Consider the following 12,542-nt stretch of genomic DNA (forward strand, 5'->3'; position numbering starts at 1 on the left):
ACACACACACACACACACACACACACACACACACACACACACACACACACACACACACACACACACACACACACACACACACACACACACACACACACACACACACACACACACACACACACACACACACACACACACACACACACACACACACACACACACACACACACACACACACACACACACACACACACACACACACACACACACACACACACACACACACACACACACACACACACACACACACACACACACACACACACACACACACACACACACACACACACACACACACACACACACACACACACACACACACACACACACACACACAGACATTGCTCAAATCGTCGAACCCTATCGATTGGTATATGTGACTTGGCCCTCCGGGCCTCGGATCAATTTCGTGTTTTTCGACCAATTTTTAAACCTTTGTTATAGTATAACAAAGGTAAAAACATAGCTAGTAGCGAGGCGGCGACTGCCTTTAGCAGCTGAAAAAAGTATGTTTTTTGACAACAATTTTTCGAAAATACAAGTAAATTGTGTTTGTGTGAATTACATGTATGGTTCAGTGATTCGAGATGATGTTCTTATCAAAAGATTCTGAAAATATGGATGAAATAGTGCATTTTTAGCTTATTTATTACAATTACTTTCTTATTTACTGATTAAAATAGGTGACCCTGCTGAATTCGTTCCCTACCCTACTGCTATCTAGTAATTTTTTACATAAATGAATGCTTCAATTATTGAACGGAACATAAGAAGCATTCTAAATTCAAACCAATTTGGATCGACTAAATTACAGCTTAGGATCCGTACCCATCAGTCACAAAAGACAAACATTAATGGTTGTCGACAAGTTTACTTCCACAATGTGACTCTTGTCATATCAACAACAACAACTAACAAGACACGAACGGTAACGAACAATTTTTCGATAAAAACTCAACATCGTCAACAAGTCGGTTCGCAGTTGACGCGATGAAGTTGGTGCGGGCATTTTCCTCGAAACGGCCGGTCCTCCGGTTGGGACTGAAAATGCTGCAACTGATTAGCCTGTGGGGCGATTCGCATCGGTTCAAGTACACGTATGCGTTGCTGCTCGCTTTCATCGCTGGAACTTGGCTCATTCCGAAGATCTTTCTCGGCTCCGGAAAGGAAGGTTTCGAATCCTTTCTGCGGAACATTGCCGAACTGATTTTCCTGTCGGAGAATGTTATCACGCTTGGATGTTTCGTGCTGCGCGTTCGTTCCTTTGGACGGTTGGTTGATGTGTTGGAACGCATATTCCTCCGCCGGTGGCCGGATCCGCTGCAGTCGGAAATCGAATCAATCAACCGGGAGCTGGACAAGGCTTCCAAGTCGTATATAGTTTACTTATTCTCAATGTGGGTTTTCTTTGTGGTTAGCCCAATACTGTTTACGGTAGCGAAAATATTGCTTTGGGATGAAACCGAGCGAGGTGATTTTGTGCTACACAATGAGACGCAGTGAGTTTCATAATCTATTGTTTGGAATATGTCGTTGTGAAAGATTTTTCAGATTCTACTGGTTTGATGCTCGCCGAAACATACTCCATTACTGCATTTTTGCCGCATTCTGTTGTATGGCATCTTCCTGTTCAGCGTACATTATCACCCTAAAAGGGGCACTTTTCCAAGTGATAATACGCTACGGTTACAAACTGTTCGAACTTGTGACGAAACGAATTACCACATTGGCACGGTTCGAGCGAGTTGAAGATCGTCGGGCTGAACTGCATGAGATCATACAGTTGCATCAGATGACGTTGGAGTATCTCGGACACCTGGAAAGCACTATGAGTTTCATCTTGTTGAATCAAACCCTTAGCTGCCTTCTGGTTTGGTGCCTGATGTTGTTTTACGTTTCATCGGTGAGTGCATTTGATCGTTACTTAAAGGGACATTTTTAAATTTCCTACTATTTTCCAGAACTTTGGATTGGATGCCGCAAACGTTATGATTCTGTTCATTGTGCTGCTAGTGGAAATGCTAGTTTATTGCAAGAATGGCACCATCCTAAGCGAGAAGGTAGGTAACCTTCAATATTTGATTCCCAAATTAGGGATAGCTAATTATTATTTAACCCCACAACAGGCTGCACAAGTAGCAAACGCTATTTACGTCTACGACTGGTACAAAGATCCCATCGATATGCAACGGAAGGTTATGCTGATGATAGAACGTGCTCAAAAACCTGCCGGAATAACGGCGGCTGGTTTCTATTATGTTAACATACAAAGATTCGGAGCGACGGCCCAGGCCACCTACTCGTATTACTTGATTTTGAAAAATCGGTTTTAGTTCATTAGCTGTGAAATAATATGTAGTATTAAAATATTATTTTGATTTCTACTGATTTCTACTGATTATATTTAAGACAGGTGTGAAATAAGTTTTTTTTGAAAAACTAAAATATAAACAATCAAGTTAAAAAACCGTTCTTCTAGTCCACATTTTTTCAGTTTTCGTTATAGAAAAATCCAAATAGGTGGGATTCTCCTTTCCCTTATTCTGCTTATTATTTCAAAATCATCACCAGTCATTCCCCCAAGTACAGCTTATTTCCAGCATAACATTTCATTTTGCTACACTTTTACCCTCCTCTAGGCTCTAGCATCTGTCGAATGTTCCCATGTCAGTAGAAATTTCCAGCCATCTTATAACGCAGAAATAATGAATACCTGTTCGTCTCGGTCGGAAATACTGAACATACTGTGTGTAGTTTTCCACCACTCGCAGCACTCGCTGGGCACCCATGTCGTCGGATAGACCAGCGCAGCGAACCAAACGGTGTGGCGCTTGCTTCAAAGTGCATTATTTTTATTCCAATATCTTGCACAAACTGCGTCCGGCAGCAGCAGCAGCGGCAGCAGCTGGCAGCCATCAGTGGTCATGAAACAGCATCAGATCCATGTCGGAAACGAACCCCCGCCTCACCCCACCTCGGTCGTGTTTCCATTTTCCCCAACTCATCTCTACATGTCCGGTATTGCTTCTTTGTAACGAAAAGGAAATTGCACCGGTAAAGCAAAATCCTAGCGCACTGCGGCGAAAGCTTGCTACAAGTTGAGCAATCCAGGTCAATTATTTTCCGCAGCTCGCAGTCGCATTCGGCTCCACTCGCTCCCATGGTATCCATAAAGTTCATATTTATGGCTACCAATCTCGTTCGGCTGATTGTCGTAGTTGTCCTTTGGCCGCGCTTTTCTGGTCGCATCGGATGGTAGGTAGGCACCTGGCTAGCAAGTGGCGCGCACTAGTTCAATAGAAATGGTCTTTTTCCGGAATCATCCGCAGTTCTACAACAATGAACTCAATTACGGAATGACGGCCGGTGCACAAGTTAGGCAGGATAGTTTTCCGAGCTGGCTGCGGTTCGGGGGTTTGCTCGTTTCTCTCGCGGGACTGACAGCAATGCATATCGCGCGGCCGCATCGTGTCGGTTTTGCGTAAACAGGCAATTGTAGTTTGTTTTTAGCCACCACGGGTTCGGTTTTGGGACCGTCAGCCAGTTCGGTGTGCGAGGAACCTAAATTGACCATTATTTGGGTGCTGTTGTGCGGAAACGATTCGTATTGAAAGCGATCGGTTCTAACGATATGGGGGTGCCCCGATATCGACGATGTTTTTGTGGTAGATTTTTTTATCCATTCACATTCAATACCATAGGTACTGTACCTTTTTGAACACAAAAGAAAAATAAGTGAATTAAGGTGAAAGATAATTTTCATTTTTTTCCACTCCATTGGTGGGAAGCGTACTTTCAATTCACTAATGGAGGATTATATTTGGAAGCTAACAATTTTGAACTACATGCGCATTTTGTAGCAAGGCACCAATAAATTGACAATCTCAAAGCAAGTCGGCAGTAAAACTGTACATCATTCAAAAAATGAGTAACATTGAAAGAAATTAATCAATGCCGAAGAATGCAGTGTGTCGCAAAAAAATGGTTTGCAAGATGACATAAACGACGAAACATTTTGAAAAAATCGATAATTTGGTTTATTTTAGATGTGTTAAGAAATGATGAATGAATAATTTGATAAATACATGGTCATGAATAACAAATTGCTTATAATCAGTAAAAAAATGAACAACCTCACACCTGTTAGAAGATAAACCATTATTTTCTTTTATTTAATTAACACTAAACATACGCACTCTACGAATATTTTTCGTTAACAGACCGGAAATGCAGCGATTGTCGATAGACTACCGTTAGGGGAAGACTGTCCAGAACGCACCGGGGGGGTAGAATGGCCCATGCTATTAATTGTTCAAAAACGGGGAAACTATTTGGTAAAGTTATGAATGCGCATTTTATTTTGGTGTAAAACAAGCTAATTCGTAATTGTGTAGAATGTAAAAGCATCAAACATAGCCACATCCAATAAAATCAAGCGATTTACCGCGATCTCATTCCACATGTAAGAAATTACGGTTTTCTCTTAAGCTTTTACCACTAGTCGGTATGCAAATTTCATAATAAATACAGTCTATCTAATTGATATACTGTCATACTCGATGATTCATCAAAAAAACGGCATTAACTATGCATATTTTTCACATATATTGCAAAAAACTTCAAAATACAAAACAGGGGTAGAATGCATCACAGCGGGATCGAACAGTTATAAAATATTTTTAATTTGCAGTACATCTTTTGTTTCGGATTATTTATTAAAAATGTAGCAATATTATGTATTGTATAGGACTTAGAATATGCTTTAAACCTAATTGTACATTGTTTAACTTACAATATTTCATCACTCATCAGTTGGAGAAAAGTAGATGATTAAATTTTATTGCCAATTATGTTGAGATATGAACCCATTATTTCCCAGCAAACAAGCGTATGTAACAAACGTTATAACGAACGCTTCCGCCATTTCGGCAGCCTAGTTTTAGGAGTTTATACAACACGTGATTAAATGTAAATTTTCTGGTTGCGTTTAACACCTAGCTGGGCAAACTTGATGCGTTTTGTCTACAGGCTTTGGCGTTCTGTCCCACATAATGATTTTGACTCTTGCCAAAAATCGTCAAAAATAACAAAAAATACTTGTTTTTGTTAGGAAATTTCACCAGGAGTAAGTGTAAAAAAGATCCCAAAGTCTTCTAGAAGTTGAAAAACGTGGAACAAACACGCCGCTGCTCTTCAAAATGATGTTTTGCTTGAGCGGTGCATTCTGCACCACTTTACCCTAATATTTTTCTCGATAAAAAGAGATATAGTAGAGCAGCAAACTTTGCATTATGTTTTAAATATATATCGATACATATATAAATGGATTTCTGTCTGTGTGTCTGTCTGTCTGTCTATCGGTATGTTCCTTATAGAATCGAAAACTACTGTACCGATCGGCGTGAAAATTTGCATGTGGTGGTTTTTGGGGCCTGAAAAAGAAAACACGCTACATCTCCTCTGTGCGATTCAGATATCATTCTACACCTGATTCGGGAAGGGCTTTAGCTACCATTCTCGTAAGGAACTCCGCAAATCGAGTAGTCTAGTCGAGCACTCGAATCCAAAAGTTTAGTCAAGCAGTCTAATCGAGCAGTCGGGTCAAGCGGTTCAGTCGAGTAGTCCAGTCGAGCAGTTGAATCGAGCCAATTATAAGTTCCGGTAGAACCGACAACGGACATTCCGGAACGTCCAGGTCAGCTCAAAATGCATCCAAAAGTCCAGCCAAGGAATCGTGTTGAAAAATCCTTTGAATTGATATCCCATTTGACATATTTCTGATGATAATTCAAAGTGGCCAATTTTCAGTTCCGGTAGAACCGATACCGGATGTTCCGGAGTGTGGGACATGAACTTGCGCTCTACAGGATAGTGTAAGGTTCATTCTTATTCACCACAAATGAAATGGATAACTTTTGCGTACTCTGTTAAGCAGATTTCAGAGTTTTATTTCTCATGTTACTTATGACGTCAAAAAAATCCCGCTGCGATCTGGATTATCTCCGGGAAAAGGGAACCATAATTCATCAACTTATTTTTTCATTAAAGGCCAATCTAAAGTGGTACTTTTAAGACTAATTGCACAAAAATCAAATGAAAATAAGTGGAGATAGAGGGGAAAGTGTAACTGCAAGTACCATCATTTTTGATGTCGGGGACGTAAAGGTTAAGTCGAGCTGTTGAATCAAACAGGTAAGTCAAGCAGTTGAGTCGAGCAGTCTAGTTGAGCTGTTGAATCAAGCAATCGGGTTAAGCAGTTGAGTCGAGCATCCAATTCGAATAGTCCAATCGAGTAGTTGAATAAGGTAGTTCATTCGAGCAGTCGAGCAGTTGAGTCGAGCAGTGGAATCAAGCAGTTGAATCGAGCAGTTGAGTCGAGCGTCTAATCGTACAGTTGAGTCGAGCTGTCTAGTCGAGCAGATGAATCATGCTGTCCAATCAAGCAGTCCAGTCGAGCAGTCAAATTGAACAGTTCAATCGTGCAGTTAAATCGAGCAGTAAGGTCGAGTAGTAAGTCAAGCAAATGTGTCAAGCAGTCGAATCGAGTAGTCAAGTCGAGTAGTCCAATCGAGCAGTTAAATCGAGCTGTTCAATCAAGCAGTCAAGTCGATCTGTCCAATCAAGCAGTTGAGTCGAGCAGTTGAATCGAACAGCTCAGTCGAGCAGTTCAGTTAAGTAGTCCAGTCGAGCAATCAAATCGAGCAGTCTAATCGACCAGTCCAGTCGAGCAGTCTAGTCAACCAGTTGAGCAATCGAGCAGTCCAGTAGTGGACCAGCGAGGTGACTGAGAATACAACCTATTGCTACGAAAGCATGACGTCCTGTCAGGGACTTGTTTTTAGTTACCGATAAGCCTCTTATGACGTCCTGTCAGAGACCTGGAAGAGACATGTGCCTCTTATATAAATACATTTGTCATTTTTGCATCATTTATTGTTTTTTACTTTCATTGTTTGTGTGATCTTTGTGTGATTTTTTGTGCTATAGCAAACTTTTGATGGTATTTTGATTCATTTTTCTGCTCTTGATTGTGTCATATTTGTTTCATTTATTATGTATCAGTTTTGTATGATTTTTGAATCAATTCAGCGATGTTTTAAAGAATGACTCAAATTTGACGTCCATAAAGTTTCGAAATTTTTTTACCCGGCCGTCTCCTTTCTCGTTTTGTATCGCAAAATTTGTTACGAAACTGCGCAATCTGCGGCCAAATATATACGTAAAGCTCTCTAACCAACACATTTCGCGATTCTTGAGGTTGCACAATTGAAAAGATGAAAATAATGGAGCATTGTCCAACTACAAGTTCTCGCTTCGTGATTCATTGAAAAAGACGTATCAAAGTTTTAACGTGTTTTTAGAAAAAGTGACGTCTAGAGATGTCTATCAATCGTTCGATTAATTCAACCAGTCGAATAACAAAAAAAAAATTCAAATAATTTTTAATTGAATACTACTTGCACGAGCAGTTGAATTTATCGATTAGTGCAGACAATACTCATCGATTAATCAATAATTGAATAATTGAAAACATTGCGCATCACTATTTACGACGTTTGAAGCTAGACCAATTTGATGTCTCTGCTTGGGAACGATGAATAAACCTAAATCAATTTGATGTCTGTGTCAGGGAAGTGCACCGGAAAAAGTGACAAAACTCCCTCGTCCCAACAGAACGAAGATATTTACGTACGACGATTAAAACTAGGACAATTTGATATCTGAGTGAGGAAGTTCACTACAGTTGTAGTGTTCGATTGTGATAATGATATATAATATGTAATATGATTCTACATGTATGCGCATGTCGCCATTTCATCGGAAGAGTAGTGAAAAGAGAAACTTGGTTTTAAATCCTTTTACTCACACTTCAAATACTTTTTTTTAATTTTTGAGACAATTGAGTCTTAGAATCGCTTTTTCAATATCAAATAATACGAATAGGTAGCCTGACACATCGATCCCAATCGTTGTATGTTAACGTAGTAAAACTTGGCCGCAGTAAGTCCGGCAGGTTTCTGTGCCCGTTGAATAATAAATCTGGCACTCCGCCTCAGTTCAATCCTGTCGTCGAACCAAGGATGCTCATACATTGCGTGTGCCACCCGGCCAGCCTGTTCGAAATAACATTTGATTTTAGTTTTCCGTTAAATCCTTCTTGAATTGCAATTTCACCCACCTTCTCGCTAATCATTGTTCCATTGATACAGTAAACTACCATTTCTACGACCAATACAAAGAACAGCATTATTCCGTTCGTAGCTTCCGGACCGAAGTTCTGTAAGATAAAAGCAAAATTGAAAATGGAAAAAATCTCTTGATTGGTACACAACCCATTACAGTTGAAACGTAAAAGAGCATCAAACACCACATTATGATGCAGTTCACAGATTGATTGATTAGCACAAAGCTGATCGTTTCCTCCAGGTATCGCAAATAATCCAAAGCTAAATTGTGCACTTCAATGATCTCTCGAAGCTCTCGATGGCGTTTGGCAGCTGCTTTAATCTGCTTTAAATCTGAAATTCTTTTCTCCACCAGTTCGAATAATTTCGAACCATACAGCAATATGATTAGGAAGACTGTTCCCTTGATTGAGCTTTGAATGCCCGACGAATAAGAAGCCAAGCAGCAAAAAATCATGTAGATTATGTAATGGCCGAGATTTTGGCGAATGTTTAGTCCGTAGAACCTGCCGAGATAAAATTGAGTTTAGATTGAAACATTTACAGTTCTGTGTCCGATTCTTACTGAACTTCAAAAACCAATGTATAGTTACTTCGTTCACTCTCATTTGAACCACTAAGTTTCAACGCGGTTGACGCTATCGGTACAATAAGGAATACATTTACCATACAAGTGATCCAGAAAGCATACAATCGAGCGAAAAGATTCAACCGCCGGTTGAACAACTGAATCTCGTCTCGCAGCGGTTTCGGCCATTCCTGTTGAAAAATCCGTTCCAACACGTCAATCAGCCGTTCGAAAGACTTTCGGCGGAACGCAAAAATCGCAATCGAAAGACAATTTTCGCCCAAAAAGACCAACTCCGCGATGTTTCGGGCGAAGGAATCGAATTCGGTTCGGCCGGAACCGAGGAAGGCTTTCGGAAGTATCATCACCAAAACACTGACCACAGCCAACGCATAACGAAGCCATCGCCGGCTGCGATCGCCCCAGAGGCCGATCAGCCGAAGCGTACGCAATCCGACCGCCAGACTGGGTCGTTCCAAAGAGCGGGTGGCGTTTCGGGTGAATAACATCGCGTTGAACTGAGCTCTCAACGGTGAGTATTTTTGCATTTATATTCTTGATGATGCAGAATGCTTCTTCGATCGCGTTGGAGGCATGCCGGTATTTATTATTGATGCCATCGTGCCACGTGTTGCAGCTGCAACACGTGCATGATGTTTAATAAATTAGTAATACCTAGTTGTTTTTATTCAACTATCGATATGTTTCATCTCTATATTTTTTTTTTAAATATGTAGGTATATGAACTATAGATAATTTTATTAGGGTATTTTCTGCGGGGTGACTTTTGGTATACTAAGTATTGTAGGAAAATGCGATTTCTATATTGACAAAAAATGCTTGTTGAGAAAGATAATAACGCGTCTCCTTCTTTTGTGAAACCGATGGAGGCGCTTGGTGGTGCATCACTGCTGAATGATTTCAATGCTCACTGAAACGAGAAACTAAGTTTAACAAAATAGGATCGTGCTTCCAGCTTGGTAATCAGAATTTATGACAGCAAACTTTTTCTACGGATTTTTGTTTAAATTTCAGCGTTTTTTCGAACACATAACTATTGTCGCACAGTGGTCCAAACAGCGAAATACGTGATATTGCGCCGAAACGTGAAGTTTTTCGCCTGAAGTGTCTTTAGGAACATTTCTTGGTATAACAAAGTGAGATACGAAATTTATTTTCTCGTATATTCGAGATACAGGTTTGAAACTTTCGGCAAAGTTGTAGTAAATGTCAATACAAATAACTTTGTCAAAGACAACATACTTGTATCTCTTCATGGAAATTATCTATGAAGCGTTATTCGTGGACAAACCCTTTAAAACAGTTTTTAAACCCTGACTTATTCTGATCCACTTTTACGTGTTCATAGTGTTCTGGAAAGTTGTTTATCTTGCTAGAATCAACGTTTCTGTAGAACATTCTTATACGTTATTTCCTGAAGTTTCGGAGTTTTTGTGTTTTTTTTGGTGAAAAATAGTACTTCCTTTGAGCTTAAATATTTCCCAATGTGGCAAATGGTGGCAACTCCTACTTAAAAATACAACAAAAATCCTTTAAAAGCAAGTGTCAATTTTCTGTATCCGTTTGTATTCTTAAAAGTTATAGTTGTTTTAAAAACTCATCTCAGTCATGTTCACAGAGCAATTAAACTGTACATCCGATAGAATACACGCCATTTTGTTCACGTTGACAATCTCTTTCTAACAAGTTAAGTTACCAGCAATTTTTTCGCCTATGTTCGAGTCGAAAATGAATGTAAACTTAAAATTATTTGATGCAACAAAAAAATACTGTATGAGTGACTTTTAGAAATCTTCTGAATTTTCATAAAAAAATACTGACAAAATAAAAATTAATTTCTACACTGAGAAAAACGCATTTTAAAAACTAAAAATCGATTTTGGAAAAAAAGGCCAGCTGAGAAATTGATGAATTTTTTTTCTGAAGATAGATAATTATATGGCCTACAATTCTTCCATACATTCTTCCATGCAAACTTTTTTTAATGAACACGCTGAGGGCATCATTTTCGCGTCATTTTAAGCATGTATGCGGAAACTGACTGATATTTAAGCATATTTTTGTAATGGAAATACATATTTTGTTTTGCCAAAAACGGATACTTTTGTTGTCAAAATCGAGGCATGCCAAAATCGAATTATGCCAAATGCGAAATCTTACTGTACACGGCGCTCCACCTTTGATGTCGGTATGAAAACATTGAATAACTTTAAGAGAAAACAACCGATTTCTATTAGTAATGCATTTTTATTTAGTTTGGTTCCTTAAAATTTTCTTGGTTTAGTTTTTGAAAACAATATCAACTAACAAGGAAACATCACTATCGGTCACAGGCTTACAGCTTAACCATATACACCATAGTGTAGTCCTGTCGATCCAGAACTTCACTGCACTGCTCGTATGGGTGTAGCCTATGGAACTTTTTTGAGGAAACTTAACTTGAAATTTGTATGGGCATTTGACTTACTGGAGGCGCATGGTACATTGTGAATATCCTAAACGTTTAAGTAACAGATCAAAAGGAAAATGATATTGTTTGAAAAGGATAATTAGATTATGCAACAAGCTTTTCTAAAATACCTTTTTCGTTGACCTGAAAGTGTTATTAAACTTTTTTCCTCGTTAATTCCGGTATGCATGTTTGGCGTTGGGAATTGAAACTACAAATGTAATTGAAAAAGCAAAAATTCGTGCAAGATTGTTTTTTGCAAATCAAGACAAAATTGCGCTGGTGTATTAAATTCATATGGATGTTCATCAATGAAAATGTTCCGTTACCATGAATACCATGATACCATAAAAACTTTCGAACCTTGGTACCAAAGCACTATGCGCCAGAAATTAAAATTTCGGGACAAAAATATTTGCGGTTAAACGGCATGTCTCAGCTCAATGTGGACTTCGGTAACTCTTTGAATAAAAAATTGATGCATATTTTGAGGGGGTCGTCCAATATTTAAGCATTATTTAAACAACAATTTAAGGAATAACTTTTTAAGTAAACTTTTTTTCAACTTTTTGGTTTCAAAATATTAAAGATAAACCAATTTCAAGTAATTTTTCTGAAGATATCAAACTTCTACCTTTTACGCATTTTCAGCAATAGACCTTTGTTTATAAACGACCCTTCAAATCACATTTCTTCTTGTAACATGTTTATTTCAACAGACAGCTCAATGTGATGTTCTAGAAAATATTTTGCACATAAAAGTGGAATATTTTTGCTGAAGACTGTTTTCCTTTATATGGATTAATTAATAAGATATAACTAATTTTAGGTTAAAAACCGTCTGATGAAAAATCCGAATATCTTAGCCATCTGCAAGTATCTGCAATTAGTTTGCATACCAATTTGTATTATTCTATCTGCCCAAATGTGTATTTCAGAGAATACCTGGGAATACCATGGCTGGGAATACCTGGGAATAGTGCGGATTTTTTCATACATTTTATAACTTACTTCACAGAAAATATGTATTTCAACATACTAAATAACTTTGTAGAACATTTGAAAGCAATAAAATAATCATGTGCAAAGTTATTGAGTGTAATTGATTTTTAAGTGCTCTTTTTTAACATATCATTATATTTCGCAACCGGAAAGAGCCTTGTTTAGCCTAAAAACAGTTATATCGTATTAATTAATGCAGAAAAAGCAAAACCGTCTTCAGCAAAAATATTCCTCTTTTATGTGCAAAATGTTGTCTAGAATATCACATTGAGCTGTCTGTTAAAATAAACATGTTACAAGAAGAAATGTGATTTGA

At 38.5% G+C, this 12,542-nt stretch overlaps 2 protein-coding genes across 2 annotated transcripts; one reads left to right on the forward strand and one right to left on the reverse strand.

Moving 5' to 3' along the window:
* The first annotated feature begins 990 nt into the window (after positions 1–990).
* LOC128739440 (odorant receptor 49b-like) lies at positions 991–2,333 on the forward strand. The gene is made up of 4 exons (XM_053834928.1): positions 991–1,499; positions 1,552–1,903; positions 1,962–2,060; positions 2,127–2,333. Exons 1-4 carry the CDS (start codon positions 991–993, stop codon positions 2,331–2,333), a joined length of 1,167 nt encoding a protein of 388 aa, XP_053690903.1.
* Positions 2,334–7,907: 5,574 nt separating this feature from the next.
* Positions 7,908–9,263, reverse strand: LOC128739441 (odorant receptor Or2-like). Its single transcript, XM_053834929.1, has 4 exons — positions 8,752–9,263; positions 8,341–8,692; positions 8,180–8,278; positions 7,908–8,114 (listed from the first exon to the last, which is right to left on the reverse strand). The coding sequence occupies exons 1-4, from the start codon at positions 9,261–9,263 to the stop codon at positions 7,908–7,910; spliced, it is 1,170 nt and encodes a 389-aa protein (XP_053690904.1).
* Positions 9,264–12,542: the final 3,279 nt, after the last annotated feature.

The sequence above is a fragment of the Sabethes cyaneus genome, chromosome 3, assembly GCF_943734655.1.
Source record: "Sabethes cyaneus chromosome 3, idSabCyanKW18_F2, whole genome shotgun sequence".
Taxonomy (NCBI): Eukaryota; Metazoa; Arthropoda; class Insecta; order Diptera; family Culicidae; genus Sabethes; species Sabethes cyaneus.

Bases quoted from the DNA above. Each gene is read 5' to 3' on its own strand.
- LOC128739440 (XM_053834928.1), top strand. From the start codon at position 991: ATGAAGTTGGTGCGGGCATTTTCCTCGAAACGGCCGGTCCTCCGGTTG. The intron at 1,500-1,551 runs GTGAGTTTCATA...AAGATTTTTCAG, and splicing joins GTGCTACACAATGAGACGCA to ATTCTACTGGTTTGATGCTC. The intron at 1,904-1,961 runs GTGAGTGCATTT...ACTATTTTCCAG, and splicing joins TGTTGTTTTACGTTTCATCG to AACTTTGGATTGGATGCCGC.
- LOC128739441 (XM_053834929.1), bottom strand. From the start codon at position 9,263: ATGTTATTCACCCGAAACGCCACCCGCTCTTTGGAACGACCCAGTCTG. The intron at 8,279-8,340 runs GTAATGGGTTGT...TTTATCTTACAG, and splicing joins TGCTCTTTTACGTTTCAACT to AACTTCGGTCCGGAAGCTAC. The intron at 8,115-8,179 runs GTGGGTGAAATT...TATTTCGAACAG, and splicing joins GAACAATGATTAGCGAGAAG to GCTGGCCGGGTGGCACACGC.